Source organism: Sus scrofa, chromosome 7 (genome assembly GCF_054392235.1).
Source record: "Sus scrofa isolate SSC_HxYL_T2T_F1_AM1 chromosome 7, Sscrofa_HxYL_maternal_Yorkshire_Landrace_v2.0, whole genome shotgun sequence".
In the NCBI taxonomy this organism is placed as follows: Eukaryota; Metazoa; Chordata; class Mammalia; order Artiodactyla; family Suidae; genus Sus; species Sus scrofa.
The window spans coordinates 39315010-39337144 of record NC_139389.1 but is presented as its reverse complement, the minus strand read 5'-3'; the positions used below and the strand labels follow the sequence as shown (position 1 = coordinate 39337144).

Genomic DNA, 22135 nt, shown 5'->3' with positions numbered 1-22135 from the left:
CTGAACTTCCCGGTGAGAAGTCAGGAACCTCTCAGGCAGGGAGAGGAACAAAGGCCATCCATCCTTAAAGTCCTTCAGGACATGGAAAACACAGATGCTCTTGACATACAGGGGAAACGGTTCTCATTAAAAGAGATAACAAGAAGGTCTGAGAATTACAAACTGAAATATTTATACATATATATATATTTCCAATTTATATCATAAAGGGCTAATATCTCTGATGTATAAAGAGTTTTTAAAAATGAGAAGAAAAATACCAAAAGATCAATAAAAATGGGACAAAACAGGGACAACTCGCAGAAAAATAAAAGCAAATAGATTTTAAACATAAAATGATGTTCAACTCCCTTATATATCAAAACTACACTGAGAAATATCTGATTTATGACAAAGGTGATAGTGCAGTAGGGAAAAGACTGTTTTTTCAATAATGGTGCATGGTCAGCTTGAGGCTATCCATAGAGAGAAAAAAATAATATTGACTTTTATCTTACAACAAACAAACAAACAAAAAACCAGTTTCAAGACTGACTGTAAATCTAAATGAGAAAGGTTCAATAATAAAGCTAAGACAATAAAGTTAGAAGAAAACACAGGAGAATATCTTCATCCCTTAAAATAGGAAAAAAGGAGTTTCCATCTTGGTGCAGTGGAAACGAATCCAACTAGGAACCATGAGGTTGCAGGTTCGATCCCTGGCTTCACTCAGTGGATTAAGAATCCGGCAGCTGTGAGCTGTGGTGTAGGTCGCAGACAAGCTCTGATCTGGCGTCACTGTGGCTATGGTGCAGGCTGGCAGCTGTAGCTCCAATTAGACCCCTAGCCTGGGAACCTCCATATGCCACGGGTACAGCCCTAAAAAGCAAAATAAAATAAAATGGGGAAAGAACCCTTAAATAAGACACAAAAACTGGCTAACCATAAAGGGAAAATTAAATATATAGAACTATGTTAGAATTAATAATTTCTGGTCAACAAAAAAAAATAACATTAGCAGTGATAGTGAACCCACGTAGCAGGAGAAGATATTTGTAATACATGTATATAACCAAGGACTCGTTCCTGAATATATAAAGAACTTCTAGAAATTAATGAGAAAAAGACAAATAACCCAAAAGATAAATGGGCAAAATACTTCAATGTTTTTTGAGAGAGGGTATTTGAAATTCTAATAAACCAATCACCAAAAAATGCAAATTAAAGAGTTTCCTGGGGCACAGCAGGTTAAGGTTCCAGCATTGTCACTGCTGTAGCTTGAGGTACTGCTGTGGCATGAGTTCGATCCCTGGCCCAGGAACTTCTGCATGCTGCAGGTGCAGCCTAAAGAAAAGAAAAGTTACAAAATAAAAGTATAATGTAGAGTTCCTGCTGTGGTTCAACAGTAACAAACGCAAATAATATCCATGAAGATGCAGGTTTGATCCCTGGCCTTGTTCAATGGGTTAAGGAGTGGGATGGGTTGGGAATCTGGGGTTAATAGATGCAAACTATTGCATTTGGAATGCATAAGCAATAAGATCCTGCTGTATAGCACTGGAAACTACATCTGGTCACTTATGATGGAGCATGGGGGAAGATAATGTTAGAAAAAGAATATATATATATGTATGTGTGGCTGGGTCATTTTGCTGTACAGTAGAAAACTGACAGAACACTGTAAACCTACTATAATGGAAAAAATAAAAATCATTTGGAAAAAGAGAAATATAGGAGTTCCCGTCGTGGCGCAGTGGTTAACGAATCTGACTAGGAACCATGAGGCTGCAGGTTCTATGCCTGGCCTTGCTCAGTGGGTTAAGGATCCTGTGTTGCTGTGAGCTGTGGTGTAGGTCGCAGACATGGCTCGATCTGGCGTTATTGTGGCTCTGGTATAGGCCAGTGGCTACAGCTCCGATTAGATCCCTAGCCTGGGAACCTCCATATGCCAAGGGAAGTGGCCCTAGGAAAGGTAAAAAGACCAAAAAAAAAAAAAAGAGAGAGAGGGAGAGAAATATTTCTCTAAGGTGCTGGACATTGTTGAGGAGTCCATACTAAAGCTGTTTCTTGGAGTCCCCATCGTGGCTCAGCAGTTAATAAAGCCGACTAGGATCCATGAGGATGTGGGTTCAATTCCTGCCCTCACTCAGTGGGTTAAGGATCTGGTGATATATTAGTGTATATACTAAAAACCAGTGAATTGCATACCTCAAAAGGATGATTTCTAAGCATGCGTTTTTTAAAATACGCTGGAAAAATACTAAGTGACTTATGTACAAGGTAATGTATTGCTACACTATTTGCAAGAGCAATAAATCTGTAATCAATTTAAATATCTGTCAAGAGAGAACTGGACATAAACTATGATGCCTCCACAAAATATACTGAGTATTTTACAGGTCAAAAGGAATAAGAAACATCTCTCTATATACTTCTATTAAGTGATCTCCAAGATATACTTTTCAAAGACAAAAGCAATATGAAAAGTGTTTAGGGTACACTTTTCTTTCTTTTATGTAAGAAAGAAAGTGGGGACAAAATAAATATACATATAACATACCTTGTCTTATAGTTTTAACTCTGGAACTATGTAATTTAACATAGTTAAAAAATAAATTTACAACAATTTAAAAATTAAAACCACACTGATATAAAACTCCTACGAGTTCTCATTGTGGCTCAGTGACTTAAGAACCTGCCTAGTGGGGAGTTCATGTCATGGCTCAGGGGTTAATGAACCCGACCAGTATCCATGAGGACTTGGGTTTGATCCCTGGCCTCGCTCAGTGGGTTAAGAAGAATCTGGTGTTGCCATGAGCTGTGGTGTAGGTCGCAGACGTGGCTTGGATCCCGAGTTGCTGTGGCTGTGGTGTAGGCCAGCAGCTGCAGCTTGATTCGACCCCAGCCTGGGAATCTCCATATGCTGCGGGTTCTGCCCTTAAAAAAAAAAAGAATAAGGGTTCGATCCCTGGCCTCCTTCAGTGGGGTTATGGATCCAATGTTGCTGCAAGCTGTGGTATAAGTCACAGATGCAGCTCGGATCCAGCATTGCTGTGGTTGTCGTGTAGGCTGGCAGCTGTGGCTCCAATTTGACCCCTAGCCTGGAAACTTCAATATGCCACAGGTGCAGCCCTAACTAGACAAAAATCAAACAAAAACCAAAAAACTTCCTAGAAGATAGCGTAAGAGAAAACCTAGATAACCCTGGGTATAGAGATTACATTTAAGATATAACACCAAAAGCACAATTCATGAAAGAAATAATAGATACACCAGACTTCATTAAAATTAAAAATCTGTGAGAGTTCTCATTGTGGCATAGCAGAAACGAATCTGACTAGGAACCATGAGGATGCGGGTTTAATCCCTGGCCTTGCTCAGTGGGTTAAGGATCTGGTGTTGCCGTGAGCTGTGGTATAGGTTGAAGATGAAGCTCAGATCCCAAGTGGCTGTGGCTATGGCATAGGCCAGCAGCTGTAGCTCCGATTCGACCTTTAGCTTGAGAACTTCCATATCCGTGGGTGAGGCCATATAAAGCAATAAATAAATATATAAATAAATAAACAACTCAAAAAAAATTTTAAATGGACAAAAGACCTTAATAGATAATTTACCAAAGATGATATACAGATGGCAAATAAGTATATGTCTTACAAGCTCTACATCATCACATGTCATCAGGGAAATGCAAATTAGAAGTTATAGTACAATAAGATTGTACTATACCCCTATTAAAATGGCAAAAATCCACATCCCTGACAACATTTAATGCTGACAAGGATGTGGAGCAGCAGTAATTCTCATTCATTGCTGGTAGGAAAGTAAAATGGTACAGCCACTCTGGGAGACAGTTTAGTGGTTTCATCAAAAAGCAAACATGCTCCTACCATGTGATGCAGCACTCATGCTCCTTTGTAGTTTCCCAAAGGAACTGAAAACTATGTCCACAAGAAAACCTACACGTGGATACTTATAGCAGCTTTAACCATAACTACCAAAATTTGGAAGCAACCAAGCTGCCATAACAGGTGAATGGATAAATTGTGGTACATCCAGACAATGGAATATTATTCAGCACTAAAAAAGAAATGAGCTATAGAGTTATAAAAGAGATGGAAGAACCTTAAATGCATATTACTCAGTGAAAGAAAACAGTTTAAAAAGATGGAATTATACTGTATGATTCTAACTTGTATGACATTCTGGAAAAGGAAAAGCATATGTTCTTGTTCTTTTTATGGGAGAATGACATTTAGAAACCATTGGGTCGAAGTTCCTGTCGTGGCTCAGTGGTTAACAAATCTGATTAGCAACCATGAGGACGTGGGTTCAATTCCTGGCCTCACTCAGTGGGTTAAGGATCTGGCATTGCCATGAGCTGTGGTGCTAGGTCGCAGACGTGGCTTGGATCTGGCATTGCTATAGGCTCGCAGCTGCAGCTCCCATTAGACCTCTAGCCTGGGAACCTCCATATGCCACTAGTGGGGGCCTAAAAATAAAAAAAGGAAGGAAGGAAGAAAGAGAAAGAAAGAAAGAAAGAAAGAAAAGAACCCCAAAGGACCAGTGGTCGCCAGGGTTTGGAGTGGGGAAAAAGATAAATAAGCAGAGCAGAAGGGATTTTTAGGGCAGTGAAAATACACTGTATGAGGAAGTTCCCTTGTGGCGAGTGGGTTAAGTATCCAGAGCTACTGCAGCTATGGCTCAGGTCGCAACTATGGAACCAGTTTGATCCTGGCTGGGGAATTTCCACATGCCATGGGCACAGCCAAAATAAATAAATAAGTAAAACTCAGTGTATGATAAGATCCTGGTGAATATATGTCACTATACATTTGTCCAAACCTAAAGAATGTACCACGAAGAGTGAACCTTAATGTAAACTATGGACTCTGTGTGATTACGAGGTATCAGTGTAGGTTCATCTACTGTAACAAATGTCCCACGCTGGTGGGGGTGTCAGTAATGGGGGAGGCTGTGCATGTGTGAGGGCAGGGGGTATGTGGGAAATCTCTGTGCCTTCCTCTAACACAACTGTTTAAACTTAAAACTGCTCTTTAAAAATATGTTTTGGAGTTCCCATCGTGGCTCAGCGGTTAACGAATCCGACTAGGAACCATGAGGTTGCGGGTTCGATCCCTAGCCTTGCTCAGTGGGTTAAGGATCCGGCGTTGCTGTGAGCTGTGGTGTAGGTTGCAGACGCAGCTCAGATCCCGCATTGCTGTGGCAGTGGTGTAGGCCGGTAGCTACAACTCCAATTTGGGGGTCTAAAATTGACTGATTTATAATTTGCTTTTCTTACCTAATTGCTGCACATTGTGGACATCTCACTGCAGCATTGTCAGTAAGATCTAGAGTCAGATCCTCATTCTAAAAGGTATAGTTTTTTTAATTAAAAGTTTATATTGAAGTAAAGTTGATTTACAATATGTTAATTTCTGCTGTTCAGCAAAGTGTCTCGGTTATACCTATGTGTATATTCTTTTTCATATTCTTTTCCATCATGGTTTACCCCAGGGTATTGAGGAGTGCTCCCTGTGCTGTCCAGTAGGACCATGTTGTTTATCCATTCACCATATACTAGTTTGCACCTGCTAACCCCAAACTCCCAGTCCTCCCCTCCTCCTCACCCCCTTGGCAAACACAAATTTGTTCTCTATGTCTCTGAGTCTGTTTTTGTTTTACGGATAACTTGATTTGTATCGTATTTTATATTCCACATATAAATGATGTCCTGCAGGATTTGCCTAAGAAGCCTAGTATTCTGTTCCCTGTTTCCAGTGGGTTAAGGATCCGGCATTGCCGTGAGCTATGGTGTAGGTTGCAGACTTGGCTTGGATCCCGTGTTGCTGTGGCTCTGGCATAGGCTGGTGGCTATAGCTCCAATTAGACCCCTAGCCTGGGAACCTCCATATGCCGTGGGATCAGCCCAAGAAATGGCAAAAAGAACCCCCCCCCCAAAAAAAAAAAAAAAAATATATATATATATATATATATATATATATATATATATATGTTTTAAGGGGTTCCCATTATGGCAGTAACAAATCTAACTATTATCCATGAAGGATGCGGGTTTGATTCTCGACCCCGCTCAGTGGGTTAAGGATCTAGCATTGCTGGGAGCTGCAGTGTATGTCAAAGACCTGGCTTAGATTCAGCATTCTTGTGGCTGTGGCATAGGCCGGCAGCTGCAGCTCCAATTAAACCCCTAGCCCAGGAATTTCCATATGCCATAGGTGCAGCCCTAAAAAGAAAAAGAAGTTTTACTTTTTGGAGTTCCTGTCGTGGCTCAGTGGTAACAAACCCAGCTAGTATCCATGAGAATGCAGGTTCGATCCCTGGCCTACCTCAGTGGGCTAAGGATCTGGCGTTGCTGTAGTGTAGGCCAGCAGCTACAGCTCTGATTTGACCCCTAGCCTGGAAACTTCCATATGCTGTGAGTGTGGCTCTAAAAAGACCAAAAAAAAAAGTTTTTGTTTTTTAACTAAAAGGGGATCTGGACCAGTTAATATGACCCAAGGCAACTAACCTCTGTCCTGAAGCAAGGGCGATAGGAGACTGCCCATTGGGGTGCCGAGGTTCCTCACATGTCTTCATCTCCACTTCTACCTTGTCCAGACACTGAAACAAAAGCCATGGAGAGTTAATAAGCATCTGCACAAAAACCCACACAGCACAGACTGTATCCTATCCATCTCTGTGCTCCAATACCTAGGAAAGTGCTGTGCCCACAGTGGAAAGACAGTAACTGTTTTTGTGGGGTTTTTTTGTCTTTTCAGGGTTGCACTAGTGGCATATGGAGGTTCCCCAGGCTGGGGGCTGAATGGGAGCTGTAGCTGCTGGCCTACACCACAGCCACAGCAACTCGGGATCCAAGCCTTGTCTGTGACCTACACCACAGCTCACGGCAACGCCAGATCCTTAACCCACTCAGTGAGGCCAGGGATCAAACCTGAGTCCTCTTGGATACTAGTCGGGTTCATTACTGCTGATCCACACCGGGGAACTACAGATAATAACTGTTGAGTGAATGAATGAACGAACTGAATTGCAAAAGAGAGGCCTCATCTTCCCCCCTTCCATTTCCATTAGCAGCAGAACCCCTTGACATGCATGGGATTAGCTCATAGCAGAAAATGAAAACAAACCAAGTTACAGAGAGGTAACTATTCCTGGGGACTCCAGTGTTTGGGATAAAGACATGTATCAGGAGTTCCTTTCATGGCCTCGCTCAGTGGGTTAAGGATCTGGCGTTGCCGTGAGCTGTGCTTTAGGTTGCAGATGCGGCTCAGATCCTGAATTGCTGTGGCTGTAGTGTAGGCCGGCAGCTGCAGCTCCAATTCAACCCCTAGCTTGGGAACTTCCATATGCCACACGTTCTGCCCTCAAAAGCAAAAAAAAAAAAAAGGTCATGTATCATTTAGTTCCTAAAGGGCTTTCAGCAGATAATCACCCAACAGTCCACATGACCAAAACTGCTAATCTTTCCTCTGTCACGAATCCAAAACAAATGTAAAGGTAGAACCTGGGCAGCAAAACTTGTTACAAAAAGCAAAAATCAAAACAAAACAAAACCAACTCAGACATCATAGTCTTGTGTCTCAGTGCTAATTGCTACACTGCACAGTAGTTCCAGGAAAAAGCCCAGACAACAGTCACTCTGTCTCCGAGAGCAGCTCACCCGCCTGACAGAAGCACCCAAACTCCCAAAAGGGACGGCCTACAGGACTCCTCCCCGTCTTAGGTCTTTTAAAACCTCGCCCTGGCTATCCCCACTGGATTACTTGAAATCAAGAAAGGCCATTACCAAGCAAATTGGGTGTGTCTTCAACTTTGTCCATTGGATCTGCAAGAGGAAAGCAAAGACTCAGGGTTGTGGGAGCCACCCCTCAGGAAGGTGGGCCCACTGGCCAAGGAGAGCAACAGCAGCCTGACCCGCTTTCTCACCCGGATGGAGGCCCTGTTGCAGTAGACCCGAGTGATGGCTAACCAGGTGGGAAGCTCCAGCACATTCTGGAGAACCTCTTCATCCAGCTCCAGGTTGGTCAGCTGACCCTCCCCTTTCAGGGTGCTCAAGTTAATTTTGTCCGGGGAAAGATTCTTGGTGAACCTGAAAGAGTGATGATAAGAAGCTATTATTTCCATGGAAATCTGTAAGTGGGCATTATAACCAACAACACTTCTCGATTTGGAGAAAAGAGAAAATTGAGGAACAAATGTGCTCTAGTGACCACACAGCCTCTACGCCATGTAAAATGTCAGGTGAAACATATGCTGTCATGACTGTCATCTTTCTGCTAAAGAACCTACAATGGGGATTCTGGAAAGATGGTTATAGCAGTAGCAACACAGCCTTTAGTATTTCTGAATCCCCACATAAAAACAGCATCTACAGGAGTTCCCATTGTGGCTCAGTGGGTTAAGGATTCAGCATTGCTGCAAGATGAGGCTTGGATCCCTTGTTGCTGTAGCTGTGGTGTAGGCTGGCAGCCATAGTTTCTATTCAATCCCTAACCTGGGAACTTCCATATGCTGCAGGTGCAGCCCTATTAAGAAAAAGAAAAAAAAAAAAAAACCTAGCAACTAGAAAGCAACTTAAAAACCCATGGATAACATTTAAAACAAAACTAGGAGTTCTTGTTGTGGTACAGTGGGTTAAGGATCCAGCGTTTTCACAGCTGTGGCTTGGATTCGATCCCTGGCCGGGAACTTCGGTATGCCGAAGGTGCAGCCATAAAATTAAAAAACAAAAAACTAGATGATAGAGAGTCTTTATAAAATCCCTATATACAAGCAGGAAGGGGAAAAAAGTATCAACAGCCAAAAGACATGAGTGCCATAAGCAGCTGTGCAGATCAACACAGAGGAAAACAACAGAGCATCTGACCAGAGAACAGAAGAATCCTAAGATAACCAAGTACTCAATGAAAAGCAATGTTGGCCAACAGAGAATAGCAACCAAAACTGGAGGGGGTCTTATCCACTGCAAAGGGCCCAAAGGGGCTGACACAGTCTAACTCTATTAACTCACAGAACTAACCAAGGCTCCTTCCTAGGACAGGGTGCCCACACTGAGAAGAAATTGCTGGAAGAGGAATCCAAACTGAGCGAAACAGAAATGTAGAAGAGAGTTGGAGTTCCTGTTGTGGTGCAGCCGAAACAAATCCGACTAGTAACCATGAAGTTGAGGATTCGATCCCTGACCTCACTCAGTGGGCTAAGGATCTGGCATTGCCATGAGCTGTAGTGTACGTCGCCGATGCGGCTCGGATCTGGCATTGCTGTGGCTGGCAGCTGTAGCTCCAGCCCCTAGCCTGGGAAGTTCCATATGCCACATGTGCGGCACCAAAAAGAAAAAAAGAAAAAGAGAGTTCCCTGGTAGCTCAGTGGGTTAAGGATCTGGCTTTGTCACTGCTTTGGCATGAGTTGCTGCTGTGGCGGGGGTCTGATCCCTGGCTCAGGAACTTTCGCATACTACAGGTGCAGCCAAAAAAGAAAAAGGAGAAGAAGAAATGAAGAAAAGAGATGGTGCAAATAAAAGTGGGTCAAGGAATGGTAACAGACCAGGACATCTCAGAAAGTAGGCCACTGTATTTTTTTACTACTACTTGAAACAACAGTTGAGAGGGCTCTACAAGGTTAGAATATAAAACAGTAACAGGCTGATTACAGGCTTGTTACGTAGGGTAAAGTGAAGCCCCAGACCTTTACACATACCTTTACTGATGTGATAAAAGAACACACAACCCCCAATAACATTGCCAAAGGGACTGAACCTGAATCTCATTGTGCTACTGAGTCCAGTTGCTAATGTGCAGGAAACACAGAAAACAGAGGAAAACCGAACTGCACCTTATGTATGCAATCAGCAAAATCCAGATCATGGGAAACTGTACAGGTCAAGTGGCTTGGACATAAACAATTCACACAGGCTCCAGTCTTCTCACTATTACACACTCATTGTCTCCAGCTGGTTCCCATGCTCTTGCCACTCATGCCCTTTCCTGGAACATCCTCATAATGATTTGCCATTCAAGGCACAACTCACTCACTAAGGCTTTCTTTCCCTAACTGCTGCAGCTCACATTAAACTCTCACCTCCTACATCCCTGGAATCTGCACACACACCTAAGTCATAATCAGAGAGGGTCTTAGGATGTTCTCAATGTCTTAGGATGTTCCCCTGCGCACTAGATGTTAAGCTAACTTTGAGGTCAGGGGCTTGGTCGTAGCTATTCCTCCTGATCAAAATAATTACCTGACAGATGCTGGGCCTATGTACGTCTTAGGTAACTGCCCTGCTGACCGACTACTCCCAGCTCCCTTTCTGCATCTTTTCAGCTGGATCAAGGCTGGTTCCTCGTAGTATAACCCTCTCCCCTGTTTGACAAATTGTCTAGATGAATCTCATCCCTGTAATTTCTCCCTGTTGTTGCCTCTCATAATCTATTTTCTACCCCAGTAATGAATTCTATTTGTCCATTCAGCCATAACTATACTTAACCCTTACATATATTAGATGCTAATAGTTAACTTCAGGGGCACATGTTGCTGACCAACGTTTTTTCCCACATATATCCTTTCCTTTCACTAAGCAGGGCTTCTGATTTTCCCTGGGGCATAAGATCACGGTGCAAGGGTTTCATCTTTACTATTTTCTCCCACAGTGCCTAATATGATGCCTAATGTGCCTAATATGTGAAAGGTTCTGTACCTTTTTTCTTTTTTTTTTTTTTTTTTTTTTGCTTTTTAGTGCTACACCTGCAGCATATGGAAGTTCCCAGGATAGGGGTCAAATTGGAGCTACAGCTGCCAGCCTACACAACAGCCACAGCAACACAGGATCCGAGCCTGAATCTTGGACCTACACCACAGCTCACAGCCACACCAGATCCCCGACTCATTGAGCGAGGCCAGGGATTGAACCCACATCCTCATGGATACTAGTCGGATTCATTTCTGCTGTGCCACAATGGGAACTCCCTGTAACAATTTTTTAAATGATGGTAAAAAAATTTTTTTTAGAAATTTATGAAATACAGGAGTTCTCATCGTGGCACAGTGGTTAACAAATCCGACTAGGAACCATGAGGTTTCAGGTTCGATCCCTGGCCTTGCTCAGTGGGTTAAGGATTCGGCGTTGCTGTGAGCTGTGGCGTAGGTTGCAGATGAGGCTCGGATCCCATGTTGCTGTGGCTCTGGTGTAGGCCAGCGGCTATAGCTGTGATTCGACCCCTCACCTGGGAACCTCCATATGGCGTGGGATCGGCCCTAGAAAAGGCAAAAAGACAAAAAAAAAAAAAAAGTAATTTATAAAATACAAAACAGTACTATATGATATTGAGAGATAGGTAGGAAAACGCTGGCATGATAACAACAAATTCAGGACAGTGCATATCTGTGGAACGAGGGGTGTGGTCCATAGGAAGTTTCCCCGGTATGGACAATGCTTATTTCTCACATTGAGGGGTGACTGTATGGCTATTCATTATATTACTCGCTAAGCCCTTTTTGTTTTTTTTTTGTTTTTTTTTTTTTTTTTGTCTCTTTAGGGCCACACCCATGGCATATGGAAATTCCCAGGCTAGGGGTTGAATAGGAGCTGTAGCTGCCAGCCTATACCACAGCCACAGCAACGTGGGATCTGAGCCACATTTTCAACCTAACCACAGCTCACAGCAATGCCAGATCCTTAACTGACTGAGCGAGACCAGGGAGCAAACCTGTATCCTCATGGATACTAGTTGGGTTTGTTAACCACTGAGCCAAGACGGGAACTCCAATATAATAGTTTTGAGGACTATATGTCACCTCTCCTCCAAACAAATCTGATAAGACCCCACCTCCCTACCCCCATTGAGAGTCATGCTAGCAGTGAGCCACAGTCAGAGATGGGAATAAGGAGCCCCTCGATATGCAAGAGCAGGAAGAAAGGGTGAGAATCATTAGATAAGCTAGTTTTCCTTATGATAAAAACCTATTTTCAAGAAAAGAAAGTGATAGGGACTTTTTTCAAGTATGTTGCTCTCTGGAGAAAAAGGAACATATTTCAAATAAAATGAAACAGTCAAAAGTAAGTTATACCACTTAACTAACACTGACATTCTCAGAGTGACCATACTACATAGGTACCATATATATAATTCCTATATTGTGTTCCATGCAAAATCTAACTCTATTTACAGCTCCATATAAAATAAATGTCATTTTTCAAGCCTTGAAAAAATAAAAAAGTATAAGACTGTTACATTTCATCCTAACCGTGCCAGTATTTAGGAGGATGTGTCTCAAACTGGTCCTTGGATCACAAAGGAGGACTCACTTTGGTGTGTCTATTTTAACATGCGGATTACTGGGCCAGACCCCAGGTAATGCTGACTCACAGTGGGGAGGGGGAAGGAATCTACATGTTTAACATACTCCAGGTGATTCTTCTTTTCTCTAAAGTTGGAGAAAGGTTTAATTGGAGGTTTCGGTTAACAAGTTAAGATGATTCAAGGAATGGAAAATGAAAGTCTGTAGACGGAAAAGAAATGCATAAACTCATTCTTCAAGAACAAAGTTTTCAACTTCTAGTCTTATTATAGCTTGGTGGTTAAGAGCACAGGCTTCAGAGTTAGACATGAGCTCAAAACCTGGCTCTCTCCCTTACTAATGTTGTGACTACGCAAACTGTTCAACCAAGTTTACGGGGCCATCGGGATTAAAGAGCTAACATACATTAAATACTTGGCACATATTAAGTGCTCAATGATTAGTAATCATCATTATTTCTAGATTGCATTGCTCTCTCCCTTTAGAAAAGGCTTAAATCATTATCTTTAAATGGTGCTCCCTTGTGGGCTTTGAATCCAGTTTTGTCGCTGCGGCAGCTTAGGTCACTTCTGTAGCGCCAGTAGGATCCCTAGCCAAGGAACTTCCACATGCAGCAGGTGCAGCCGAAAAACAAAAACAAAAACTTGTTATCTTTAAAAAAAAAAAAGTTTAGGAGGCTTAGATTATTATTCTAGGACTCAGGTTGTCTTCAAGAGAGACCCCTCAGATCTACCTTTCTACCTCAATGCATCATCCTCTGTTCCTACTATGCCTTTTTTTCTGGCCAGGCCTCAGCATGTGGAAGTTCCTGGGCCAGTGATCAAACCTGTGCCACAGCAGATGACAATGCCAAATCCTTAACCACTAGGCCACAGGGAACTCCCCACTATGCCTATTTCTTTCTTTCCTTTCTTCCCTCCTTCCTCCCTTCCTTCCTTTCTTTCGGCTATGCCTGACGCATGTGGAAGCCCCTTGGCTAGGGATCGAATCCACACCACAGCAGTGACCCCAGCTGCTATACTGACAACACGGGATCCTTAACCTGCCATGCCACAAGGGAATTCCCCCCACTATGCCTATGTCTATTCTTTCCACCTGAGTATCTAGAAACTGAAAACTGAACAAAGTTAAAATGGGATTAATGTGGAGTCCCCATAATGGGACAGCAAGAATGAATCCAACTAGGAACCATGAGGTTGCCAGTTTGATCCCTGGCCTCGCTCAGTGGGTTAAGGATCTGGTGTTGCCGTGAGCTGTAGTGTAGGTCACAGATGTGGCTCAGATCTGATGTTGATGTGGCATAGACCAGCAGGTGCAGCTCCGATTCAACCCTTGCCTGGGAACCTCCATATGCTGTGGGTTTGGCCCTAAAAAACAAACTAACATAAAAAAAAACAAAAAACACTGAATTGGTGTTCCCCAGAAAGGCTTCCCATTATATCTCACTCTGGCTCCAGGAACAGATTTTCACCCCTTGTCCCTCTAATACTAATGGGTCACTAGAGAACAACCACAGACAGGGAACGAAATTATAAGTAAAGCTAGTCAAAGTCCAACTTGTAAAGGCAGGTCAACCAACTGAAAACAACAGGGCTATAGTTTGTTACTAGCAGAGTCTATGGCATTTGCAGCCATGTCATCTGGCAAATGACAACACTGACTTCTTCAGGACAGTTCTGTGGAGAGAATTCTGTGCCCCACTTTATCCTGACAGTAACCAGGTAGCCTTATGTTTCTGATGGTCATGGAAATGACTGCAAGGGTGTGAACACCAGCCAGCCAGGACTGGGACTAACCTCAGTAGGGACCGCTCAGCAGCCTGCTGGCACACTGCCCCTGTCAACTGCACTAACAGAGGAACAATCAGAAAAGCACAAAACCCAGAAGGACCTGTCTTCCTACCTCAAAGTTGATAAGGCCCCAGATGGTAAGTAATCATTCGTATTTTCAGGTAGTACACAGAAGAATAACAAGTGGGAAGGTAAACTTCATTTTATGATACAATTTTAACTTATAAGAGTAGAGAATCTCTATACAGAGATTACTTGCTTCAACCTCTATCTACTCATACAATCCCTCTTCCCTGTTGTCCCAGACATTGTTAATCTGCCTGGACATACAGGAATGATGATTTAACATCTTTTTCTAGGCCACCGCTGAAAATGGAGCTTCAAATAATTGTATGTCCTTTTACCCTATAGGCTAGGCTGTATCGATGTCCTTTGGTGAAATAAGAAAGTGTCATTTGAAAACATAATTAATTTGGTACACCACACATGGGGATAAACCTCATTCTCTGACTTAAGACTAGCAGAAAACCAAGCTACTAATGTTAATGATAACATTTTATTTTGTACCAGGAATTGAACCAAGGAAGTTAAACATATTATCTCAATTAGCCTTCATAATACCTCATATGAAGTATGCATCACTACCCCCCTTTTATTTCGTATTATTATTTTTTAAATAATGCTGAATTTGATCCCTGGCCTCACTCAGAGGGTTAAGGATCCTGCATTGCTGTGACCTGTGGTGTAGACTGCACATGCAGCTTGGATCTGGCATTGCTATGGCTGTAGTGTAGGCCGGGATCTGCAGCCCAGGAACTACCATATGCCTCCAGTGTGGCCGTAAAAAGAAAAAAAAAGTTGTGTTCCTCCCCAATACACCTGGAACAGAATGAATTTATAAGCAATTTCAGAAATGGTTGGATGAAAAATGTATCTATATGTATAACTGAGTCATTTTGCACAGCAGAAATTGGTACAACACTGTCAATCAAGTATACTTTTTTTTTTTGGCGGGGGGGGAGCTGCACCCTCGGCATACGGAGATTCCCAGGCTAGGGGTCAAATTGGAGCTACAGCTGCCAGCCTACACCACAGGCACAGCAACGCCAGATCTGAGCTGCATCTGTGACCTACACCACAGCTCATGGCAATGCTGCTTCCTTAACCCACTGAGCAAGGCCACGGATTGAACCTGCAACCTAATGGTTCCTAGTCAGGTTCATTTCCGCTGCACCACGATGGGAACACCTACTTTTTTATTTAAAATAAGGAATAAAATAAAAAGAAATGGTTGGAGGACATCCTTCCCCTTTTTACAACCTACTATAGACTGCTTAACCTGTATAAGAAGAATAAATCAAAATCTGGGGGTAGGAGTTCCTGTCATGGCTCAGTGGTTAACGAATCCAACTAGGAACCATGAGGTTGCGGGTTTGATCCCTGGACTCGCTCAGTGGGTTAAGGATCCGGCACTGCTGTGAGCTGTGGTGTAGGTTGCAGGTGCAGCTCTGATCCAGTGTTGCTGTGGCTGTGGCATAAGCTGGCGGCTACAGCTCCAATGGGATCCCTAGCCTGGGAAACTTCATATGCCATTGGTGCAGCCCTAAGAGGACAAAAAAAAAAAAAAAAAATCTGGGGGCAGATGGAGTTCTCTGGTGGCACAACGGGTTAAGGATCTGGTGTTGTCACTGTAGTGGCTTTAGTCCCTGCTATGGCATGGGTTTGCTCTCTGGTCTGGGAACTTCCACAAGCCGCAGGTACAACCAAAACGAGGAGGGGGTGGGGTAAGAGTTACAGTTTAACTCCATCAAAAACCTTTCTGGAGTTCCCGTCGTGGCGCAGTGGTTAACGAATCCAACTAGGAACCATGAGGTTGCGGGTTTGGTCCCTGCCCTTGCTCAGTGGGTTAAGGATCCGGCGTTGCCATGAGCTGTGGTGTAGGTTGCAGACTCGGCTTGGATCCCGCGTTGCTGTGGCTCTGGCATAGGCCCGTGGCTATAGCTCCGATTGGACCTCTAGCCTGGGAACCTCCATATGCTGCGGAAGTGGCCCAAGAAATAGCAAAAAGACAAAAAAAAAACAACAAAAAAAAACCCTTTCTGCATTTCACCAATCCAATCAGACTAATAAAATCTTTCTTAAGTATGCCCAGAGCTAATCTACCACCATTCCAGCACTAACGCCCAGTCTTTACCAAGAACCCTGACAAGAGATCACAGAGGTCACTGCCATCAGCTCTAAGATCAAATATGCAAGTAAGTAATTCACAAGAACTGAACAGCACTAAACGGCCAAGAGTGCTCTAATTATTCTCTAAGGGCTGCTGATGGTACAGGCAGATCTTCTGGGCCACCATGGACTGTTCTCCCACAGCAGTAATAATAATATAATGTACATTTGCTTTTTCATTTATCAATTTACTTTTAGGAGTCAACAAAAAAAATGGATAAGCTAGTTAGTTAGTTAGTTGTTTTTTAGGGCCATACCCGCAGCATATGGAAGTTCCCAGGCTAGGGGTCAAATCAGAGCTGCAGCCACAGGCCTATGCTATAGACACAGCAACGCAGGATCCGAGTTGCGTCTGTGACCTGCACCACAGCTCACAGCAATGCTGGATCCTTAACCCACTGAGAGGGGCTAGGAATTGAACCTGCATCCCCATGTATACTAGTTGGATTCATTAATGCTGAGTCACAACGGGAACTCCATGATATAACCTTTTTAGCTTCTCAGAAATGCAGTATGAATTCTAAGAATTCTTCAACGTGTTTTTGTCTGTATTTATCATAATAACAAAGACTAGGTTAAAACATGATCCCTGGGGCCAGTTGTTGTGGGGGAGGTTTATGGAGGTTTGCTTAACCAAGGAAACCACTGTGATCTGAGATCTAATCTGAAAGCACCCAACAATTCCTGGCACGAATTTCATTCGGTATTTGTGCTCCTAATTGAGGATGATATCACTGAATCCAAGGGTGGCTGAAAAGGCTAATGGCAACCTGCTATTTATTCCACTTCAAGAATGTGGGAAAACATTTTCTAGCCATCTGTTACTGTTACTGAGCATAGAAGCTAAGATGCAACCAAGTTGGAAAAACAGATTTTGATCGGGTTTCACTTCTACCAGAGGATTGCAATCTGCCAGAGACAACAGAGAAAGGCTCTCAGACATCTTTGTGAAAATGTAGCACAATGTTGGGGAGTGAGAATTCTAGATGTGCAGATTCATAGACTTTCAGAGCTAGAAGGGATCTTAAATAATCACTCAGTCCAAATCTGTAATTTGCAAATGGCCAAAGTTAAATGACTTGCACGAGAGTCAGAGTAAAGCTCGAACTAATTCAATGGCAGAAATGGGGCTTAACCCAGCTTTCATTATACTCGCTCACTACCCTGCACCCTGTAATTCAGTACCTTTATTGTGAATAACAGAATCAATAAATTGTAATAATCAGCCTGCTTCAAACCCCACAGAAACTGAACCCACATAGAAGAAGTAAATGTCTGCAAATACACTTTGCTCCCTTCACTGTTGTTGTTTTTTTTTTTTTTTTCCTGCTAAGGGGATCACAGCCCAGGCCTTGGCTTCTAAGCTTCCTACCCAAGTCTGCATCAGAGTATTTTCACTGACCAGCCACACCACAGACTTCTAGTAAATCCTTTAAGCAAAGATGTAACCCAATGCTGAAGTAACTGATTTAGACCCAAGACCCCAAAATTATCTCAACAAAACACCTCAAGCATTAAAGTAGCTAACATTATTCCATCCTGATAACCTTCTGGAATATGCCATTCAGTCTTAGAGGTTTGCTATTTGGTTTTGCTCTCAAAACTTCTGCATGATTTGAGATCCCACTGTGGCTCAGTGGTTAATGAACCCAACTAGTATCCATGAGGATGTGGGTTCGATCTTTGGGTTGAGGATCTGGCGTCGCCATGAGCTGCGGTGTAGTTTGCAGATGCAGCTCAGATCCCACATTGCTGTGGCTGTGGTGTAGGCCAGCCACTAGAGCCCCAATTCGACCCTTAGCCTGGGAACCTCCCTATGCAACAGTGCGGCCCTAAAAAGACAAAACCCAAAAAACTTTTGCATGATCAGATACCTGACTCTGTCTAGATGTTTGTTGTTCACAATATTGGGTTTAACTTTTTTTGTGTGAAGTGTAATTATATAGAGTGACTTATTTCTGAACTCTCTATTTTCTTCCACCGATTCATTTACCCTTATGCCAATACCCCACTCTATTACTAAAGCCTTGTTTTATTTTATTTTTTCTTTTTATGGCTGCACCCTTTGGCAAATGGAAGTTTCCAGGTCAGGGACTGAATCCAAGCTGCAGGTGCAACTCAATCCACAGCTGTGGCAATGTGCATCCTTTAACACACTGCACTGGGGATCGAATCCACACCTCCAAAGTGACCCCAGCCACCGCAGTCGGATTCTTTTATTTTTTTCCTCCTTTTTTTTGTATTTTTTTAAACGATAGTTCATTTACAGTGTTGTCCCAATTTCTGCTGTACACATATATTCATTCTTTTTCTATCATCCTCCATCATGTTCTATCTCAAGAGATTGACACAGTTCCCTGTGCTATAGAGAAGGACCCCATTGTTTATCCATTCTAAATGGAATAGTTTGCATCTACTAACCCTAAACTCCCAGTCCATCCCACTCCCTCCTCCCTCCCCCTTGGCAACCACAAGTCTGTTCTCCATGTCTGAGTCTGTTTCTGTTCTATAGATAGGTTCATTTGTGCCATATTTTAGATTTCATATATCAGTGATATCATATGATATTTGCCTCTTTTCAGACTTTCTTCATTTAGTATGAGAATAACTAGTTGCATCCATGTTGCTGCAAATGGCATTATTTCATTCACTTTTATGGCTGAGTAGTATTCCATTGTGTATACGCACCACATCTTAATCCATTCATCTGCCAATAGGCATTTAGATTGTTTCCACATCTTGGCTATCATGAATAGTGCTGACATCAACATATGAGTGTGTGTATCTTTCTGAATTACAGTTTTGTCCAAATATATGCCCAAGAACGGGATTGCTGGATCATGTGGTAGTTCTATAGTTTTTTGAGGTACCTCCATACTGTTTTCCATAGTGGTTGTACCAATTTACATTCCCACCAACGGTAGGAGGCTTCCCTTTTCTCCACACCCTCTCCAGCATTTTTCATTTGTAAACTTATTAATGATAGCCTCTCTGACCAGTGTAAGGAGGTCCCTTATTGTAGTTTTGGTTTGCATTTCTGTAATAATTAGTGATGTTGAACATTTTTCATGTGCCACTGGCCACCCGTATATCTTCTGCCCATTTTTTGAATGGGTTGTTTTTGTTGTCATTGTTGAGTTGTATGAGTTGTGTATTTTGGAGAAAAGCCCCTGTTGGTTGCAATGTTTGCGACTACTTTCTCCCATTCCGTAGACTGTCTTTTTGCTTTTTTTATGGTTTTCTTTGCTGTGCCGAAGCTTGTAAGCTTGACTAGGTCCCATTTATTTATTTTTGTTTTTATTTCTATTGCTTTGGGAGACTGACCTAAAAAAAACATTTGTACTGGGCCGGGGGCGGGAGGGAAAAATAGTAAACATTTATACAGTTCATGTCAAAGAATGTTTCACTTATGTTCTCTTCTAGGAGTTTTATGGTGTCTTGTCTCATGTTTAAGTTTTTAAGCCATTTTGAGTTTACTTTTGTGCCTGGTGTGAGGGTGTGCAGTCAGATTCTTAACCCACAGCACCATGGCAGGAACTCATTTTATTTATTTATTTATTTATTTATTTATTTATTTATTTATTTATTTATTGTTATATTTTTAGGGCCACACCTGTGGCGTATGGAAATTCCCAGGCTAGAGGTCAAATTGGAGCTGTAGCTGCCGGCCTACACCACAGCCACAGCAAGACTGGATCTGAGCCACATCTGCAACCTACACCACAGCTCACAGCAATGCCAGATCCTAACCCACTGAGCAAGGCCAGGGATCAAAACTGTGTCCTCATGGATACTAGTCAGATTCATTTCTGCTGAGCCATGACAGGAACTCCCATTTCCATATAAAAGTTTTAATTAACCTACCAATTTCTTTAGGAAAAAATAGTAAAGCACCTGCTGAAATTCTGAACGGGATTGCATTGATTCTATAGCTCAATTTAGGGAGACCTGAGATAACAGAAATGAGTCAGCTTATCCTTGAACATGGTACACATTCTAAGTATGGCGTATTTATTTAGGTCTTCTTTCACCTCTCCCAGCAATGTTTTATAATTTTCAGTGTATCTCTTTTCTTTATTTCTGTATACTTAATGTTTTGACACTATTGTAAAGGATATTTTTAAATCTTTTTCTAGTTATTTGTTGCTAGAATATAAGTGATATTTTTACATTGACTTTGTATCCTGCACCCTTACTAAACTCAGTTATTAGCTCTAGAAGTTGTTTTGTAGATTCCTTAGGATTTTCTTTTTCTTTTTCTTTTTTTTCTTTTTAGGGCCACACGTGTGGCATATGGAAGATCCCAGGCTAGGGGTCAAACTGAAATTACAGCTGCCAGCCTACACCACAGCCATAGCAATGCTGGATCTGAGCTGCATCTTGGACCTACAGCACAACTCATGGAAACGCCCAATCCTTAATCCACAGAGCAGGGCCAGGGATCGAACCCACATCCTCATGGATACTAGTCAGATTCATTTCTGCTTTGCCACAATGGGAACCCCAGGATTTTCTATGAAAATAATTATACCAACTGTGAATAGAGACAGTCTTACTTCTTCATTTCCAATCTTGTGACAACTGATATTTATATATTGATCTTGTATCCTGCAACCTGGCAGAACTCACTCTTTTTTTTTTTTTTTTTTTGCTTTTTAGGGCCACACCATTGGCATATGGAGGTTCCCAGCTAAGGGTCGAACCAGAGCTATAGCTGCTGGCCTATACTATAGCCACAGCAACACCAGATCCCTGACCCACTGAGAGAGGCCAGGGATCAAACCCACATCCTCATGGATACTAGTCAGATTTGTTTCCATTGCACCAAATGGGAATTCCCTAAACTCACTTATTAGTTCTAATAAAAAAATTTTTTTAAAGTCATAAGATTTTCTGCATGGACGTTCACATTATCTGCAATATCCTTGTCAGGTTTAGTGGGTTTTTTTTTTTTTTGTCTTTTTGTCTTTTCTATGGCCGCACCCGCGGCCTATAGAGGTTCCCAGGCTAGGGTGTCTAATCGGAGCTATAGCTGACAGCTTACACCACAGCCACAGCAACACCAGATCCAAGCCAAGTCTGTGACCTATACCACAGCTCACGGCAACACCAGATCCTTAACCCACTGAGCAAGGCCAGGGATTGAACCCGCAACCTCATGGTTCCTAGTTGGATTAATTTCCTCTGCACCACTACAGGAACTCCCTTTAATATCTTTTTAACATCAGTAAGATCTATCCATGTCCCCTGTTTTATCCATGATAGTATTTTTTTTTGGGGGGGGGTGCACTGCATGTGCAGCATTTGGAAGTTCCCAAGCTAGGGGTTGAATCCGAGTTACTGCTGCCAGCCACAGCCATAGCCACAGCCGCACCAGATCTGACTGGTGTCTGCAACCTATACCACAGCTCATGGCAATGCCAGATCCTTAACCCACTGAGCTGGGCCAGGGATTGAATCTACATCCTCATGGGTGCTAGTCGGGGTTGTTTCTGCTGAGCCACAATGGGAACACCCCATGATAGTATTTACGTTTTCTCTTTTTTTCTTGATCTTGCTAAAATTCATTTTTGATCTTTTTTAAAAAAAAAATTTGACTTTATTTATTTTCTGTATTGTTTGTCCTGTTTTCAATCTTACTGACTTCTACCCATATCTTTATTTTTCCCTTTTTCTATTTACTTATTTTCTCATTTTTTTCTAGTTTTTTAAGTTGGAGACTTTGATCACAATTTAAAAGTTTTTTCCAGTACAAACACAGTTACAAATTTCTCAATACCCATATTATTTGTTGTATCCCACAAGTTTTGATATAATTTTCA

At 42.4% G+C, this 22135-nt stretch overlaps 1 protein-coding gene across 14 annotated transcripts in view; it reads right to left on the bottom strand.

Moving 5' to 3' along the window:
- Positions 1–22135, bottom strand: part of BLTP3A (bridge-like lipid transfer protein family member 3A) — a 68474-nt gene that overhangs the window by 28448 nt on the left and 17891 nt on the right. For 9 of the 14 annotated variants that reach the window (XR_014809924.1, XM_084967823.1, XM_084967834.1 and 6 more), the window contains exons 2-4: positions 7927–8089; positions 7787–7825; positions 6509–6600 (exon numbers count right to left, since the gene is read on the bottom strand). Coding sequence is in view for 7 of the 14 variants with exons in the window: in XM_084967823.1 (XP_084823949.1) it covers positions 6509–6600; positions 7787–7825; positions 7927–8089 (294 nt within the window). In the remaining 7 variants the exon portion in view is untranslated. The remainder of the gene's footprint in view (positions 1–6508; positions 6601–7786; positions 7826–7926; positions 8090–22135) is intronic. The other 5 variants (XM_084967827.1, XM_084967828.1, XM_084967826.1 and 2 more) reach the window with 1 other exon arrangement.